This window comes from Scleropages formosus, chromosome 1 (genome assembly GCF_900964775.1).
Source record: "Scleropages formosus chromosome 1, fSclFor1.1, whole genome shotgun sequence".
Classification (NCBI taxonomy): Eukaryota; Metazoa; Chordata; class Actinopteri; order Osteoglossiformes; family Osteoglossidae; genus Scleropages; species Scleropages formosus.
The window spans coordinates 25,394,217-25,411,980 of record NC_041806.1 but is presented as its reverse complement, the minus strand read 5'-3'; the positions used below and the strand labels follow the sequence as shown (position 1 = coordinate 25,411,980).

General features: G+C 45.1%; 2 protein-coding genes across 10 annotated transcripts; one reads left to right on the top strand and one right to left on the bottom strand.

Annotated features, from left to right (window-relative positions):
- The first annotated feature begins 378 nt into the window (after positions 1-378).
- Positions 379-4,118, top strand: LOC114910471 (protein THEM6-like). 2 transcript variants are annotated; one of them, XM_029251677.1, is made up of 3 exons: positions 379-397; positions 1,718-2,222; positions 2,361-4,118. In XM_029251677.1, the coding sequence occupies exons 1-3, from the start codon at positions 393-395 to the stop codon at positions 2,466-2,468; spliced, it is 618 nt and encodes a 205-aa protein (XP_029107510.1). In that variant the 5' UTR covers positions 379-392; the 3' UTR covers positions 2,469-4,118. The 2 variants fall into 2 exon arrangements, with proteins under 2 accessions (XP_029107510.1, XP_029107512.1); XM_029251679.1 differs by lacking the exon at positions 379-397 and adding an exon at positions 979-1,113.
- A 698-nt stretch (positions 4,119-4,816) lies between these two features.
- Positions 4,817-17,627, bottom strand: eef1db (eukaryotic translation elongation factor 1 delta b (guanine nucleotide exchange protein)). 8 transcript variants are annotated; one of them, XM_018746490.2, is made up of 11 exons: positions 17,530-17,619; positions 16,333-16,385; positions 13,954-14,974; positions 13,034-13,151; positions 10,786-10,857; positions 7,897-7,959; positions 7,106-7,190; positions 6,570-6,670; positions 5,928-6,128; positions 5,282-5,476; positions 4,817-4,919 (listed from the first exon to the last, which is right to left on the bottom strand). In XM_018746490.2, exons 3-11 carry the CDS (start codon positions 14,943-14,945, stop codon positions 4,881-4,883), a joined length of 1,866 nt encoding a protein of 621 aa, XP_018602006.2. In that variant the 5' UTR covers positions 14,946-14,974; positions 16,333-16,385; positions 17,530-17,619; the 3' UTR covers positions 4,817-4,880. The 8 variants fall into 8 exon arrangements, with proteins under 8 accessions (XP_018602006.2, XP_018602005.2, XP_018602010.1 ...); XM_018746489.2 differs by having other exon boundaries at positions 7,897-8,046; positions 17,530-17,616; XM_018746494.2 differs by lacking the exon at positions 13,954-14,974 and having other exon boundaries at positions 7,897-8,046; positions 17,530-17,616.
- Positions 17,628-17,764: the final 137 nt, after the last annotated feature.

Genomic DNA, 17,764 nt, shown 5'->3' with positions numbered 1-17,764 from the left:
AGAGATCATGTATTAAGAACTCCACCTTTCAAAGTCACAAATCTCTCAGATTTAGAGATGAACGTTCCAGGGAATACTACTGCCCGTTTCAATTCCAAACAGCTTTTACGCACTTCTTTTTTTGAATAGTAAGTTCCCTCTAGTTAAGGCTCCAATTAAAATAAACTGAATTTTCTAAAACCATGTGATTGGGGACTTGAGGATCAGAGTTAGCGGTCTGTGACGCAGATGACACTTTTGAGCAGTGGTCACCGCGCCGGCGGAGTCGCTGTGTCCTATTTTAACTGGTCCTCCGAAGCGATAGGGGGCGCTATCCACACTGGGGTCGGTTCGTTCTGTCAACTGATGCGCAGAACAAGAAAATTATTTCAGGAGCGGTGCAAAGAACCTGAATGATGTAAGTGCCGTACAAGTCAAGTGTATAACCTTTCTCTTCTTAAAAAAAAAAACACGACTGCATGATTTTCATTGTATATAACGTTGCCGGACAGTAAAACGCGGTTAGAGTCAAACGAAAATCTGTGGTGAGGGATCGGTCGCCGATGCCGGCGAAAGTTAAAATTGCCAAATAAAAATTAAAATAATGTCAAATTTACCACGACGCGATTGAAAGTGCCACACGAATTTAATTGTAAATGTGTGAAATGTACAATAAATGTTGTGAGTCGCTCGTTCAGAGATCACTGGATGACCTGTGAACAAGCCAAGGTCCATAGGTGAAGCGCACCTCGTTTCCCCGGGACACCGCACTGAGTGACGGACTCGGTGTCAACGGTATGTTTAAAGCGCTGACTGACACACTCCTCCTACCAGCTCGTCACCGCAGCTTCCTTTCCCTGGTATTTGACCCCAATTGGTGGCGCGCGCTCTTACCCGACGCCGGTGCGGCCGGTCGCGTGTTACCGGTGTTGCGCAGTGCTTTGCTCTGATTGGTTGCGGTCGAATGACGTCACTGCGGGTGACGTTCATAAACTAAAATTATTAAAACGCGCACGGAGTCGGCGTCTTTTTGCTATTTTTTCATTAATTGCTACGGAAGGAAATAGCAGTTGTGAATATAAAGGACTGAATTCAAAAAGCTGGTTTAGTAACCGAGTTATTACCGTTTATTATGTAAGTAACTCAATGAATGTACAGTGAGAACTAAATGATGACATGAGTACCTACTAGTTTAGGAATAACGTACAGATCAATTACTAATGAACACTGAATATTATTATTATTATTATTATTATTATTATTATTATTATTATTAATAATAAAAATAATTGAATTTAATATATATTATGTTATTGATTACAGTATGTAAGTCAAATACACTTACTTTTTATTGTTATATTTGTTGGTTTTGTCTTTAATTGCACCTGCACTGCTTATATATTTAGGGGGGGTGTGGTGGTGCAGTCGTGCAGTGGGTTGGACCGGGTCCTGCTCTCCAGTGGGTCTGGGGTTCGAGTCCCGCTTCAGGTGCCTTGCGATGGACTGGTGTCCTGTCCTGGGTGTGTCCCCCCTCCCTCAGCCCTTTGCCCTGTGTTGCCGGGTTAGGCTCTGGCTCTCCACAACCCCGTATGGGACAAGCGGTTCAAACAATGTGTGTGTGCTTATATGTTTAACAATTTTATCCGGTATGTAATAGGGATGTTTCAATGTGTTTAGCAGTGTAACATCGTTGAAATACCTCTGTATACGGAATTTGTGACCACTGCTGTGTTTGCAGGGAGATGTTGCTGTGGGTCCTTGCCGGGCTCCTCCTGCTCTTCAGCAGCCTGGATGTGTGGTACTTCCTGCGGGCAGTGGTGGTCGTGCTGCGGGCCTGGCTCCAGGGCCCCGTTTGGGACGTCCTGGCCGAGCAGAGCATGCTGGGGCGAGTGCTGCCCCACGACATGGACTACCTGGGTCACATGAACAACGGGCGCTACCTGCGGGAATGTGACTTTGCCCGGTTCGCCCTCTACACCCGCAATGGGCTTTTCAAGGCCACACGGGCGCTGGGGGGCAATATGGTGGTGGGCGCATCCACCATCCGCTACCGACGCTCCCTGGGGCTCGGCGAGGCCTTCGAGCTACGCAGCCGCATCGTGGCCTGGGATGACAAGTCCTTCTACTTGGAGCAGCGCTTTGTCTCCTGCAGCGATGGCTTTGTTTCTGCGATCATGCTCTGCAGGCAGAATGTGTTGCGTAGCAGCCCAGACAAGATTCTTCAGTTTCTGTGCAAGAAGAAGGTGAGTAAGGAGGGCCAGGGGCATATGAGGGGTTAGAAGGAAGTCAAAAGGCAGGGGGGGGTTGAGGGTTCTTGGACTCCGAAAGAAGTCGAGCGAGGAGGAACAAGAGACTATCTGCACCTGTGTGTCCATGTCTAGGTCGAGTGTCCCGAGTATCCGGAGGAGCTCAAGCACTGGATCAGTTTCATCACGGCCAGCAGCCAGGCGCTGAGGGCTGAGAGCAGCGTGGAGGACAAGAGCAAGTGAGGGGAGATTCCTCGTCTCTCCTCCTCCACACATAGGCACACACTTTACATAAAATTACAGGGTTACACTTGTGTGTGATCCACTCTTATGCTGTTATCAAAAATGAGCTAAAGAGCCACAGGTTGGCTGCATGGAAGTTTCTAGAAGACACATTTCAACAGTTCTCCAAAACCGCGATGTATCTGACCTATGTCCTCTTTCCCAGAAACATGAATATGTAGTTTTAAAATCCATGCCTCCCAAAGAACAACCGGATTACAGTAGTCCCAGTAGGGAAAATTTCTTAGAAATGTTGTTGTAGGGTTAATAACACCAGATAGGACAAATGAAATCACTTAGAATTATTATGATGTAGACTTCAACTTCTGTTTGCCTAACAGAAGTATGTATTCTGACCTGTACGATCTTGTGCCAAGTGCATAAAGACATTCTCCTGCTACTGTCCATTAACGTTATTTATGGGAAGCTTATTTATATGGCACGTATTTCACTATACTGAGCTGTTTTATGACTGTATGAATGGCATGGCATTGCTTAATTTGATATTTATTGAATGAATGTCATTGAAAGAATGGCTTTAGATGTTTTTTATTACAGTTTAGCTCTCCTTAGTGAAACCAAATACCCAGAAAGCATGGATTTCTGTATAACAAGATTTTGAGATGCACAATAAGGGAATATGGGGTTATTGTGGATATTTTTGTAATGCACTGTACAAGAATATGCTAGCATGCTTTAACTGTAAAAGCCTCTTTCCAGAACATGCTTGGGGCTCTGGCTGTTGACCAGCGTAGCTGAGGTGAGAAGAATTGCCTGGTGAGGTGCTGAATTACCTCATATTTTGTACTGGCTGGATAATTTCATTAATCACTACAGCCCAGTGACTGATTATTCCATACTGACAAAGCCACTTTGATTAGAGGCATAAACAAACCAAGAAGTGTATTAAAGTTTTTCGTTAACTGTATGTAATGTGGTTTTCCAGATGGACATGTGCATATAAAACTGCATAAAACAAAATTCAGGATTTACTTATTATGCTGCAATTTAAAGTGATCTTTAATTACTGTTCTGTGGCACTTACAGCCACTTTAAAAAAAAAAAAAAAGGATTTTACTTTGTACTGTATGAGTAAAGGGACCCAGAATAGTGACAAATGAGGTCAGATGTTGAACTGACACCTTCCTGGAGCGCATGCGATTCCCTTCTTGTGGCCCAGGAGTTGTGGACATTCCAAGTCCTATCTCTGCATATTAATTTAACAGGGTTGTTTTGGAAAAGGGATTGCAGGTTGTCTAAATTTAATGTGTGAAACAAATATTCCATGATTGGTATCAGTTTGCTACATTATGTACTGTATGTAGGTTGCAAGGGAAAAGGTAAAGGCTGAACTAATCTTTATAAACATTGATCTAAATATATCTGCTAAAACGGGTGTTGAATAACATTTTGATGCATTGGAAATAAAGTTCTGAATTTGTCTTTCAAAGTATTACAGCTTTTTTTTTTTTTTTTTTAAAACAGAGCCTAACCCACACAAATTGAGGCACAGCTTTACGTTCGGTTTGATCATGTACATCTGTTCTGTGTTGCACTATGATCCCGGAGAAACAACATATCATTCCACTGTATACGAGCTGTATACAGGAATGACAGTGAAAACCCACTTGATTAGATCAAGTTCAAAGTTAGTCTGAAATATGAGCAATAGCTTGTGGGAGAATACCAAAAATGACAAATACATAATTTAAAATTAGTTTCAATGTAGCTTTTAGTTTGCGTTATACTGGAATACCCTGCCTCAAACCCTCTGCTTCCACGATAGGGTTGGGATCACCATGACCCTGCATTTGACAAGCAGTTAGTGGTAATAGATGGGTGGAAATGTTTGAGGTTTTTAAAAAGCTTAATGTGTTCAATCAAAGGATGTCTCTACAATTCAGCTTTTATTGACTGCAAATTTGTGATGGAAGTAACTTTGGAGTTACAAACAAATGAACTTATTTCCACTCCTAACTGTGCTCATAAATTGTAAGTATACATGGAGCAACAACTTATAATAGAAGGTTCTATTGAAAGAAAACTGTCTACTCCTAAAAAACAGCTGTAACATCTGTCCTTGTGCATGTGATGCTACATGTATGGGCAGTCCAACACAAAGCACTCCTCTTGGACCATCTCAGCCATACAGGCACAAAAAAAAAAAAAAATTCATGCTAAGATGGAACTTAATAGGTATTTAAAGATCAGGATCCTGCCCCCCAAAACAAAAAAGCTGTTGCAATGGTTCCTTCTTACTACATAGACACAACAGCTGTGTGTGTGATGGAATCCAGAGACCCACAATGCTTGATCTCCACATTTTATTGTTTAACATGACTCATAGCAGCAGGGGTTTGGGTTGGGGAAGGTTCAGATCTTGTTGAAAGCTGCCACATCCACACTCTGTACCTGAAAGAGGAAACAATGTGGCCAGCTAATTAAAACAGTATGTTTACACCACCATTATCATTATGCCATCTTCACCGGAAACCATACATTTAATCAATCTCAGAGCTGTGTGTTACTAGTGGTTTTCAGTTCTTCATTCTCAGATTTCCACTGAATAAAAAAAATGCCTAGAAACTGATAAAACTTGTCAATTTCCATCTTTCACAAGATATGTTCATTTAACTATGTTAATACTAATGCTTACGTCTGTAGTGTGCCATCTGTATCACCTTGCACAACTCAAATTACTACAAAAGATTCAGCAACAGCTGTGTCATGCACAGCAGCATCACTTTAGCCGGGGGGGGGGGGGTGGTACTCACATAGTCCTCAAACTTGGTGATCTCCTCCTCCAGCATGTCTGTGCCCACCTTGTCATCCTCCACCACACACTGGATCTGCAGCTTGCGGATGCCATAGCCCACTGGCACCAGCTTGGAAGTGCCCCACACCAGGCCGTCCACCTGCACTGAGCGTACGCACTCCTCCAGCTTGGCCATGTCTGTCTCGTCATCCCACTAGGGGGCGACATCACTGTTATTCAGGAAACTGCTGCCAGTGTAACAAACATAGTGAGATGATCTTGTGCTGATTCTATTTTGTGATTTTCCAGGACAGCACTCTAGATAAGGGTACTTTCTAAATGACAGCACAGCTCCAGCTCAAACAACTGTACCATTTGCAGAGCATTCACTGTATTTTAAAAGGGACTGAATAAGTACAAACGCCAAGGCATAGTCCCTGTACAGCAAATGCACTTGCCAGGCAGTGTTTCCTTGTTCTTATTTACACAAAGAAGGAAAAGTTCAAGAATTAAGACTTGAAAGAATAAGAAATTAAAGTTACATAAAAAATGTAGAGAGCAGTTATAGCTGAGCAGGAGTGACCACAAAGTTGGACATTAGAGGACTGAGTGCAAAGAAAAAGGAGGGTAGTTAGGAGATGAAGGCAAAGGCTGGTGTGACTCACAGGTTTAACTTCCAGAAGGATGGAGGATTTAGCGATGACAGCAGGCTTCTTGGCCTTCCTTTCGGCGTACTCCTTCACCCGCTGCTCGCGGATGCGCTCTGCCTCTGCATCCTCTTCATCACTGCCGAACAGGTCCAGGTCGTCGTCGTCGTCGTCTTCCTCGACTGGGGCACGGACCTTGGGCTGCTGGGCCGGGGCTGCCTGAAGGTTTGAGAGGTGGGGGTTCCATTTAACAAGACCTGGCAAAATGGGTCTCCCAAGTCTAGCCAAATATAGCAACTAAAAACACTACACACACATACACCACAGGGAAAGTGAACTGAACACTCGTGTTCCACAAGTAGTGTAGTGGTTAGAGTTGCTGCCCTACACTCAAAGGACCTACCACCTGCTGCATTCCCCTTGACCACAGTAATTAAGCTGCTAGAATATAAGTTACCCCGCTGTACAAATAGACAAACAGTCATTTGTAGCTGAAGGCTGCAAGTGGCTTTAGAGAAAACTTACAGCTACCTTAAATGTAGTATATGAAATTACATATGAACTGTCCACCAGCAATTCATAGGAAACAAGCTGAGGGAAATCTGGTGTGTGTGTGTGTGCGCGCGTTATGGATCGCTTATGACTTATCAGGCCTCTTACCTTGGCACAGGAGGTTGCTGCTGGTGCTGCCGCTGGGCCTTTTTCCAGGTCAGCCACCCTGCACTCCAACTTGGACAGAGCAGATCGCAAGTCCTCCACCACTGAGAGAGAAGAGTAACGGGAGCAAGCTTAGAACTGGTGGGATATCTACTGCACACGACACATTAAATACCATACAAATAACTACACAGACATGCCAATAACAGGCTGAATTGCCATGTGCCCTGGATCCTAGAGTTAAGAACATGAGATTAGTCTTCAAAGATTTAAAAAAAGAATTAAAAATCAACTGAAAAAATGTATTTTCTTCATATCCACAGAATGCCGTGACCATACAAAGGATGGTACTTATTGATAAAGTTTAATTGATATAGTTCTGTCAGATTTTTACAGAATGTTACCTTTGAATAAATCCAGGGAAATCTGGAGTTCCTAGTGAGAACCCAGTGTATATCAAACCTCAGGCAGTCAAGTGATTTAGGACTCTTGTTTGCAACCTTTTGTTATTAAGTTATTATGAAGGAATAGAAAGTTACCTTTGTGCAGGCTCTGGTTCTCCAACTCCAAACTCCTCATACGTGCAATCAGCTCACCACTCTCTCCTGCGCTGGCTGTGGCAGACTGAGGACATATGGGTTAAATGTCAATGTTCACAGCACCAATGCAGGAGAAGCGAAGGACAACAGGTCCCCCCAAGTGTGAATCCTCACAGGGCCACAGAAACCCTTCCGTGCTTTACAGTACAACCTGACAGGTGTAGAAGAGCTCCTTCACAGGGAAACACCCCATGTGGAGATAGCCAGCTCAACCAGTTCCTGTGAAACTCCCATCTACTCTGTCCAAACCTCTCCCTAGACAGCTTAGGAACGGAGGTACAGCATTTCACACAAAAACACCAAGTTTTCAGCCCGCACTTTTTCCATGCGATTTGACCTTAAGCAACCAAATCAACACTACCTAATTTGCTTGGCTGCACGTGAAACCATCCACAGGAAAACGTGCATTTTTGGGTTTACAGAGAGAATCCTAACAGCGAAACAGCAGACAGCATGAGCCTTCCCTGATGGCAGGGATGATTTCAAATGCTGAGTTTAGGGCCCAATAGCTGGAGCCACTTTTCCAGAAGGAAAACATTTCCTGCCATCCTGGCATACACACACAAATAAGCAAGCTCATAGTTCTAAAATGCAAGTGTAGATCAGTGTGGATATCCTGGGGACTGAGCAATCACAGGTAAAGCCAGCAAGCAGAAAGAAAAAGGTGAGGCATGGAGTGGTGGCCATCAGAAGAGGACGACCAATAGCAGTGCAAAGAGGGAGGGACTTACAGGTTGGGGTTGGCGGTTCTTAGAGCGGGAAGAACCTTTCCCAGGATGCAGCGTTGTCTTCAGCTGGAGTTTATGTGAAGCGGGGATTTGGGGGAGTGAAGGGGTGGAAGGAGAGAGAGGGGGAGGGAAGGAGGAGAGACCAGCGTGAAGCTAGAGGGGCAGAGAGGAGGGTGAAGCTCAGGAACCACAGCCCAGCATGAGATGGGCTGGAAAATCTCACCCTGCTTTTAAATTCATGAGAAGAACATGTCATGGCGGCTCACAGCAGGCAAGCAGGAGACCCTGGGACAGTGCCTACTCTCACAATTATAGACAAGCACTGCAAAGGCACGATGGGATGTAGAATGATAAAAAACAGCAACTGCATGCAGGATCACAACTTGCATGGAGACACAGACAGCTAGGTGAAATGTACATCTGGCCGAGTTACCAAACTAGGATGCAAACAGAAACATATCATGAGGTTTAAACAAGCGCCCTCTCTCTCTCTCTCTCTCTCTCCCTCTCTCTCACACACACATCACTAGATGAGATTCAGTAAAAGTAGAAATTACTGCACACCTTTCACTGGCTGCCAACATTTTTCCAACAAGCTCTGGCACAAAATTCATCAAGGAATTGCATTCTTCCCTGAACCTCAAGACACTCTTCAGTCAGGACCACACAGAGCATCAACACATTCTTTCACACACACAAATCAACAAATTAATGAAAGGCTGAAATTCATGTGCTCCTCACAAATTTTACACACACACACACACACACACACACACACACCGTCCAAACCGCTTACGGGGTCGTGGGGAGCAGGAGCCGAACCCAGCAAGACAGGGCGCAAGGCTGGTGGGGGGGAGGGGACACACCCAGGACGGGACGCCAGTCCGTCGCAAGGCACCCCAAGCGGGACTTGAACCCCAGACCCACCAGAGAGCAGGATCCGGTCCAACCCACTGCGCCACTCTACCCCCCACCCTCACAAATTAAAGATTTTTAAATTTTGTGCACTAACAGAAACGGTGAAATTACAGCATCACACCTGACAAAGCCGACAGAATCACCTTTTATTGATCGTAGTGTTTTCCTCAGAAGACTAGCATGTCAAAATAAGATGAAATTTCAAATCTTATATAGTGTTCACTGACTTCAGTGCATTAAATCTTGACTATCTTCATGGACTTCCACACAACTTCCTTGTGTGCTGCTTTACAGTTATTTGACTATGGTGTACAGAAGCAGCTGGTAGCATAGTGGTTAGAGGTACTGTCTTTGGACTTTGAGGTTGCAGGTTCGATTCCCACCTCTGGCTGTAGTACCCTAGAGTAACACTGTAAGTAGTTTTGGAAAAAGCAAAGTAAATGTATTGGTACTAAGTATTAGATTTACATTTATTTATTTAACAGATGCTTTTCTCCAAAGTGACTTCCAAAGAACTCTATGAAGAGCTATCAGCCTGCTCACCTTATTCACCAAGGTGATTTACACTGCTAGATACACTACTTCTAATGGGTCACTCATCCATACATCAGTGGAACACACACTCTCTCTGTCACTCACACAATATGGGGGAACCTGTACAGCATGTCTTTGGACTGTGGGAGGAAACGGGAGCACCCAGAGGAAACCCACATAGACATAGGGAGAACATGCAAACTTCACACAGACTGAGCGGGGATCGAACTCACATCCTCTCATTACCACCCAGGCGCTGTAAGACAGCAGCGCTACTCACTGCGTCACTGTGCCACCCATATTTAACAATAATTCCTCCTTGGATCAAAGTAATTCTAAGTAAGCTACTCAAGTGCTGGCAACATTAAGAAGAAACAAAAACGTAAACACAATCAAAAAAATGATGCTGGTGCTAAGAAAATCTTATGGCTCCAACGTAGAAAGTGTGTCACGCAAGCTTCTTCAACACAGCGAGCGGCTTCCGAAACTCAAGAAACCCTGAACGAGCACAGATAGATCCCAGTTCTTCTTGTACCACAACTTATACAGAGCTTAAACCACATGGAGGACAACGGCTACAGTTTGCATGCATCGGTGGGTTAAGAGAAATCACAGTGGAACCAGTCCCATAAAAGGCAGACCATAGGAGGTGTGGCCTCAGGTGATTGGCTGCTGCAGGTAAACAGGCATGGTCAAGTAAAATGCATGCATGCAGTCAGACTATATCACACTGGCAATGAGGACAGGGATAAATGATATAAACAATGCAGAAGAGGAGGAAGATGTCCCATAATTGTGTAACCAGACACGATCGTGGCTTATCCTCATATCCCTCCACAGCTCCAATCAGCGCACTGTATTCAGAAAAGCCTAGAAACATTTGAGACACCGATCAGCCCATTGGCAGGAGCTTTGGCATGTCAGTCTTTCATAAAATCACGAGTGGGCCAAACAAGCACAACTGGTACAGGCTGGCTGCAAAAGTGCATCTGAACAGCTGGAAGACTTGCAGCACAATAGCCAAATGAATGAAAAGTGGCTTTTAAAATTTTTTAAAGAAACTTCAATCCAGGAGCAGAGAAGTTGAGAAGAAAATCAGCAGCAAACAGATTGAAGAGAGAAAGAGCAAATGGATTGGTTCCCACAGGAAAGTGATTTTGTTGGAAGAAGAAACCCAAGACTTGACCCTTGGAGCATAGCGCTCGTAAGCATAGGCTACAGAATTATGGGACAAGAGACGTGATGCTGGGGTATGACAAAGGGGTGAAGGTGACCCAGCTAAGGGAAGAACACCTCCCCTCCTCAAGATGAATGACAATGTGAGGATGGAACAGAAGAGGGGTGTGCAGGTCCCACACTGGGGGGCCCTCAGACAGGCAGCAGGTTAGCTAGCGGGTGATGGGGCTGCAGTCTGGATAGCTGAAGGAGCACAGTACTCACTCCGGCTAGCGATTTCTGGATATTCTCGCGGGCTCTGGCAATGTCCTGTAGAATGGTATTAGCTCCAGTCTCCTGCGGGGACACAGGGGGCAGAGAGAAGCGGGTCAAAGAGACAGGCGCAGATGCCATGCGGCAAGGCTACGCCAGCAGCAAGAAAGGGACAAGGGCAGGTGCAACCACACACACACACACTTCTGACAGGGAAACAACAGGGAAGTTGCAGATAAGATCCTATGTCAGGCTAAAAATAAATTTTAAAAAAAGCATACAAAGCAGCGCTGAACAGCAGCATGAACTACATGCGAGGGGACACACACACACGCACACACTCTGCAGCGTTCAGCTCCGACCAGGGCACCAGCATGCCCACCCCAGGCCATTCAGCTCCCATCCACAGAAATCCATCTTCAAAACTGATCCATCCCTCTAACAATGAGAAATACCAACGCTGAGATGTGTTGAACACAAGACACCACAAGCATCTCAGCTAAGGCACTGAAGACATATAAACGTTCCAGCCTTTGTAAATAAGATAAACCTGAGTGTATTTTGCCCAAGAACAAGCTTCTTAAACATTCTCATAATTTGTGAGAGCTGAAAGAATTCCAAAACAAAACTAACAGCAATGATCACAATCAGGCAGCAAGACATTTGCGTAGGCAGGCTCCGGTAACACCTCCGAAATGCATTCTGGGACGTCCAATTAGCCTCCAGCGTTTTTCAGCCCTGCTGGCAGCCCGCTGCTCTGGGCGGAGCAGAAATGGCGAGTCAACACATGGCTGATACAGGGATCCCTGCAGAGGCCTGAAACACACTGTCCTTTCACTTCTTACACTCACACTAGATGTTCTTGGCCGCACCGGGAAAAAAATACAACACACACAAGTGCTTTCTGTTGTTAAACAGGGTACAAGAAGTACACATCCAAGATTTTGCTGAAACTTTAAATAATGTATCTTTTACTATCAAACAAAAAGAGGATGCCTTTGACCGAACAACCTGCTTACCTGATCCCACCACAGGTAAACAAAAACAAAGAGACATGCGCCTTGTTTTTGGTTACACACCAACCGCTTCAGTGCAGAAACACACCCACTTGAAATATTCTCCCCTTCGGCAAACACAACACTCGGGCCTCCAACTGTAGCAGAACCGCCTTGCTGCCGTCCACACGAAAACTTCTCCCATCTCCACTGAACTTCCCTGACATGGCGCATATGACTCCCCACCTCACTTTGCAAGCAGCTGTGCCACCAACATCACGAGCCCTGCCCGTTGTCCCCCCAGGACTGCAGACATCCTTTTATGTCAGCCTGGGAAAACACATCACAGGACCTTTCTTTTTAAAAGCACTGTGCTTATTTCACTCGCTTTGTCACAAGTTCCAAATTCCGGAAGCATATTCCCATCTCCCTCACTCCCACAGGGTGATGTGAACACATTCTCAGATGCACAACTTGAGAGTCCCCCAACATGTTGTGAGAAACCACAGAAATGCAATTACTAGAAATCCATTAAAAACACGGGAAAGGAGAGAAAAAAAAAAAAAAAAAAAACACCACACATAAAACATTTCCATTTTTATGTTGGAGAGTTGTATTACAGATAATAATAACTACTTGTTTAGCTGATGCTTTTCTCCACAGCATGTTACAATGTTAAGCTATTATGGAGCAATTCATTTCTTAAGGGTACTACAGCAGGAGGTGGGATGCAAACCTGGGTTCAAGTCCAAAAACAGTGGCTTTAACCATTAGACCACCTGCTGCCACAGTTGAGAGTTACATATCTTAAACAGGAACTATTAAAAAACACATATCTCAGTTTTAACTAAGCTCTACACACTGCAGATGAGACACACAGGAACCGCCATTTCTGAACCGGTGTGTGTGTGTGTGTGGCGCCGCTCTGAGTAATGATGTCATATCTGCTTGGGTACCAAGGAGTAAATTAAATCCCTACATTAATGAACATTTAATAAAAATTTAAACAAACTGTAGCCCTTTGTAGTTAGAAATAATAAAAGTGTATAAATGTATAACAAATCTGAAAGCACCACTCTGTTCTAGAACAGAAACAACACGTCCTGTTAAAAATGGAACAAAGACTGGGCATATCCAGATATACTTCTCTGGAGTAGAACAAGCATGATGATTAGAAGCAATGCAACGTGGATTTAAACCATGCCAGATGAGACGAGATGGAAAAGTGTTTCAGTTGGTCTTGTAAAGAGGATTTCGGGACGTACCTGTGGTGCGCGCGTGGGGCCATTGACGCCCTCGTAGAAGCGACGTTCGGCCTCGTCGTACTGCGGCTTCTCGAACCAGATCTTCTCCTGGGCCAGGTACTGCACTGCACTCATTGTGCTGGGGGTGGAAGTGGAGAGAGGTCACACTCTCAAAGAGGGTTCAAACGCACACACCAAGTTAAGAGTTGAGCCCCGCAATCTGTACAACGTCCTCTGAGGATCACCTCATCTCAACCTCTGAACCCTGAGCCACGGCTGTCAATACGATATCCCCCGACTCCGGAACAAATGATTCCCACTTCTCAAAAATACTGCTCAAGTCTAACTCATACAGCTAATATAGGACTTCATTTACATGTATTTTGGTTTTAAGGCATAAGGTGAGGCCACATTCAACACCATGATTCACAGACAGGTGCCAAGGATGCAGTCTGAGGGCTGATATTAGGAAGGGCAATGTGCCTGTGCCCTTACACACACACACACACACACACACACACACACACACACACACTGTTCTTCAGCCTCCCATCAGACCAAAGGAGCCTCACTTAACAAACCCCACATGGATTTGTACTTCATGCAGGAAAAGTCATAAGAAAACAAAAGCTTAAACCAGAACTGAACAAAAAAACATGCATGAAATTATTAGAAGTTTAAAACCTTTTTCCTGTTAAACGCTTAAAATAAAAATAAAAATAAAAAAAAAAAAACCTTCGCAGAAATCTATCTCAGAAACAAAAATAGTTGCCTCAAGATAAAAGAAACACACCAGTGACTGTCTAGAAGTCAGTCAGTGAGTTTTATAGACATGCCAGGAGTACACAGCCAAAAAAAACAACTCAGAATAAAAGAATTACAAAAAGCAAGACGACAGGCAAACACAAAGTTGATCTTCTATCTCCTGAAAGGAGCCATACTTCTCCTTTCGCAGGGTGGGATCCCCTTTAGAATTGGGCCTCTTCTGGCTGCCTTGCGGCACCCGCATCCCCTTGCTCATTTCCTTTGCTCTTTGGGGGTCCTGTCCCACCTGGGGTGAAGCGAGGGGTCTCCCGTACAGATTCTGATAGTAGGCTGACTCTGCCAAGTCGTAGCGGGGCTTCTCCACCCACACGTCCCTGAGCAGCTCGGCTGGGAAGGGAGGCAGACCGTTGATGGAGCGCTGCTGGTTACCCAGCAGAGATGGGGTTGCAGGAGTGGCAGGGGTTGGAGTGAGGGTAAGGTACCCCTCATCAGGGGTTTGCTGCGTAGTCAAGTCACGACTAGGTTGAAGGGGGAGCGAGGCAGGGGCTGAAGGCAGGACGGTGTCCACTTTCCGCTGGGCACGCTCCATGAAGTGGCTCTCTGCTGAGTCGAAGGCCGGCTTGTTGACCCACACTGCCTTCACCAGGTGGTGGCAGGCAACCTGGTCGGTGTGGCGACAGTCAACTGGTGGCTTGGGTGCCGCTGAATGTGGAGAAGGAGGGTTTTCCTGGCAAGGTGATGGTGCAGCGAGCACCTCAGAGGGCAGAGTCCCATTCAGAGAGCAGGCGAGCCATTTCTGGTAAAAGCTCTCAGCCCGTTCGTAGACACCGCACTCGAACCATATGGTTTCTGCCTGAAGGCCTAGCAGAGCAGAACTGGGCCCTGAGGACCTGGCATCGTTGGCGGATAGCTGCTGGCTGTCCCCGCGACTAAGCTGGCCCTCATTGCCAGGGGCCTGGCCTTCACCACGAGAAGAGCGCTTGCGACGCCTCTGCTTCTTCCCACCCCGATGGGCGTCTCCGTTCAGGCTGCTGCTCTCCGGAGAGGAGGAGGTGCAGCCCCCGTTGCCTCCCTGGGGTACAACTCCCGACCACCCTTCTGCAACCACAGCGGTGGTGCTGTCTGTCTGAAGGGGACACTGTTTCTGATCCAGCTTGGGATGATCCATGGTTTGACTTGAGAGGTCTCTTAACTTCCCTTGTTTCCAAATGCAGCACAGAAACAGGAGAAAGGGAAAAGCGACAGGGACAGGCTACAGGGTTAGTTTCAGCGACACACATAGGACAAGGGGTACGAAAAACAGGGCGGGCTTGATCCAGAGACCACTAGCAATTCATAAACCAGTTCATCCGGGCATGATCGGACCTCAGGTGGCAGGATAACTGAATGGACTAGACTAGTAATTTTGCTCCCATTTGTTGAAATACTGGGAGATATGTGTAGAAATTTAAAAAATACTGAAATAATTATTTAAAATTTAAGTGATTTTCATGCTAACAACTCTAAATTACCCAAAACAAAAACATTTTAATGCATTACAAATGTGCTACCATGTTAAACTGATTAAAAGACTTGTGTAAAGTATTGGAATGACCGGTCAATCTTCCACCCTGTCTTATTTGTCTGCTCATGCAAGAATTAACTGTACCCCTTTTTGGGAATTTTAGTTTGTAGTTCCTGGGATCCTAGTTTCAAAGCACTTGCTGAAATTTGTGAGGAAATCAACCACGCTCCATGAGCTGGAACAACACCAGGACCTTTGGTACAGCTGACCAACATTGCACGGCCGCATTCTTTAAAATATCAGAACAAAGGAAACACTGGTCCTGGATCAGTCTCCCTTTACATACCAACAAGGCAGCATGCAATGCAGAACAAAATGACAATGGGAGGAACTAAAACATTGTGCAGAACGTCACAAAATCTAGGTGGGAATAACATTCATTGTGACCTCATTCTCTCTTTTAACACCTTCTGCTTTCAGTGACATTTGCCAGTAGCGCAATCTCATAAGGTATCACACTGGATGTTTACCCTGCAAGTAAAGCAATTTTTTTTTTGCACATAACTTTAGAGCAGCACAGGATGTTTCACCAACTTGGGCTTTTGCTGAAGGAATCTACAGCAGGGTCTACAGTTTTGCGCACAAAAGTTCATATGCCAGGACTGACCAAAAATATAGTGTGACCCAATAACGTCAGCCACCGATAAATCAAAACTGGTTCATATAATGTTCACAATCAAGATACTGAATACAAACCTAAATGAAAATCAGGTCACAAAGAAACAGCTGGCAGGCCAATGTCAAGCACAGAACACTTTTATTTTAAATTTTTGAAACACATGAGAACAGTAATTACCAGCACAAATGGAATGCAATTGTATGCAACAATGGCTATTGGTTGCAAGGAGACACGGTCACAGCATGGATTCATGCACGACTTCGACTACAAGACAGATGAACACATGTCAGGGCTTCTGGCCAGGGCACCGCTGGACTCAAACTACACGAACATGGCAACACTGAACGAGCAGCAGCCCAGTCCAGTACTCACCGTCCGGGGCGCTTCACCGCGACACTCTTTCACTTAACAAGAGGCACAGGGTCCTTTCAACCACGAGGCATGAACAGGGTGGTTAGAAAGACAGGTTACAGTGACAGCCAGAGTATCAGCAGGTACACACACACATTTACATTTGTTTAGTCACTTAAAATGACTTACAGTGTTACGCTAATTAGAATGATTTACCCACTTATACAGCCATGTCGTTTTTATTGGAGCAATTTAGGGTTAGTACCTTGCTCAAGGGTACAACAGTAGTAAGCAGGATGGGATGGGGGGGCAACAGATTGATTTTGAACCAGATTTCTCCCTACACACACCCACAGAGTCCTGAAAAAGAGGACTACACCTATTCATCCGACACATCACATGTACCAGCTGTTTCATGTGTGCCAGACGGTTTTGAGATTATTTTCACACACATTGTGGAATATTTTTTCCACAACTGAACTGACCAGCAAATTATATTTTCCAAACTGCACTTTCACCCCCCAATTACTTTATAATTACAATAATTTGATTGTGAAAAAGGCATTTCCAACGCCAAACCAGTCGAGTGTACCTAATAGAACTAACGACATTTATATATAAATATATATTATATATATATGGGGGGAAAAAAAAAATCACAGTTTATCAATCAATCAATGAGGCCTGTGTGAGGACCAGGCTGTCAATCCTCACAATGAAGTAAACCCATCCTAAAAAAATGCCTAATTTCACATTCCTGAGCAAATTAAAAGAAAAAATAGAATCGTAAAGTCTGACGAGACAGAAAGAAAACCGTTTTATGGCGATTCTTCTCGAAAGTTCCACCGCGAGGGCTTAACACGCGCTGAAGCACCACGATTATTTTGCCCTTTTTTTTTTTTTTTTTTTATTTAAAAGACATCACAAATAAATTTCCGGCCCTTCTTTATTACGCCACATGCAAGGTAATATCCGGGAGACTGAGAACAAAGAGGCCGGAGATTTGAAATAAGGGTAAATATAGAGATATGTGAGAGTAGAGCGCGCTGATTCAGAGGTACCGCGTGAGCCTCCCTGCCGCGCGCCCCCCGACACCCCCGGCCAGGTGGGCCGTCTGTCAAAGGCTAAAGGCAAGAAAACAGACCAGTGCTTCAAATGCGGCAAATCATGACAAGGAAGAGACGCGTGTAGTGCTCTGTATTGTGACATTTCACTCACTTTTGCTGGTTTTGTGCTCGGTTTATTCAGCTGATCGTGTGCGCGCAACCGTCTCGCGCCGCAGAGAGAAACGGAAAGGGACCGTAAAGGGAACTGCGCCAGCATATTCACCGAGGGAAGGGGGGTAGGAGCTCTTCCTATTGCCACGTCTCATGACGTCTGCTACTTGTAAAGTCTCAGTGTGGATACATATATTCCCAGCTCGAGCCACACATACACTTAACCGGCTTCTGCT

Coding starts and splice junctions, on each gene's coding strand:
- LOC114910471 (XM_029251677.1), top strand. Junction 2,223..2,360: donor AGTTTCTGTGCAAGAAGAAG/GTGAGTAAGGAG, acceptor GTCCATGTCTAG/GTCGAGTGTCCCGAGTATCC.
- eef1db (XM_018746489.2), bottom strand. CDS start 14,945: ATGGATCATCCCAAGCTGGATCAGAAACAGTGTCCCCTTCAGACAGAC. Junction 13,152..13,953: donor CCCACCCTGCGAAAGGAGAA/GTATGGCTCCTT, acceptor TTCCACCCCCAG/CACAATGAGTGCAGTGCAGT. Junction 10,858..13,033: donor GCCCCACGCGCGCACCACAG/GTACGTCCCGAA, acceptor GTGTCCCCGCAG/GAGACTGGAGCTAATACCAT.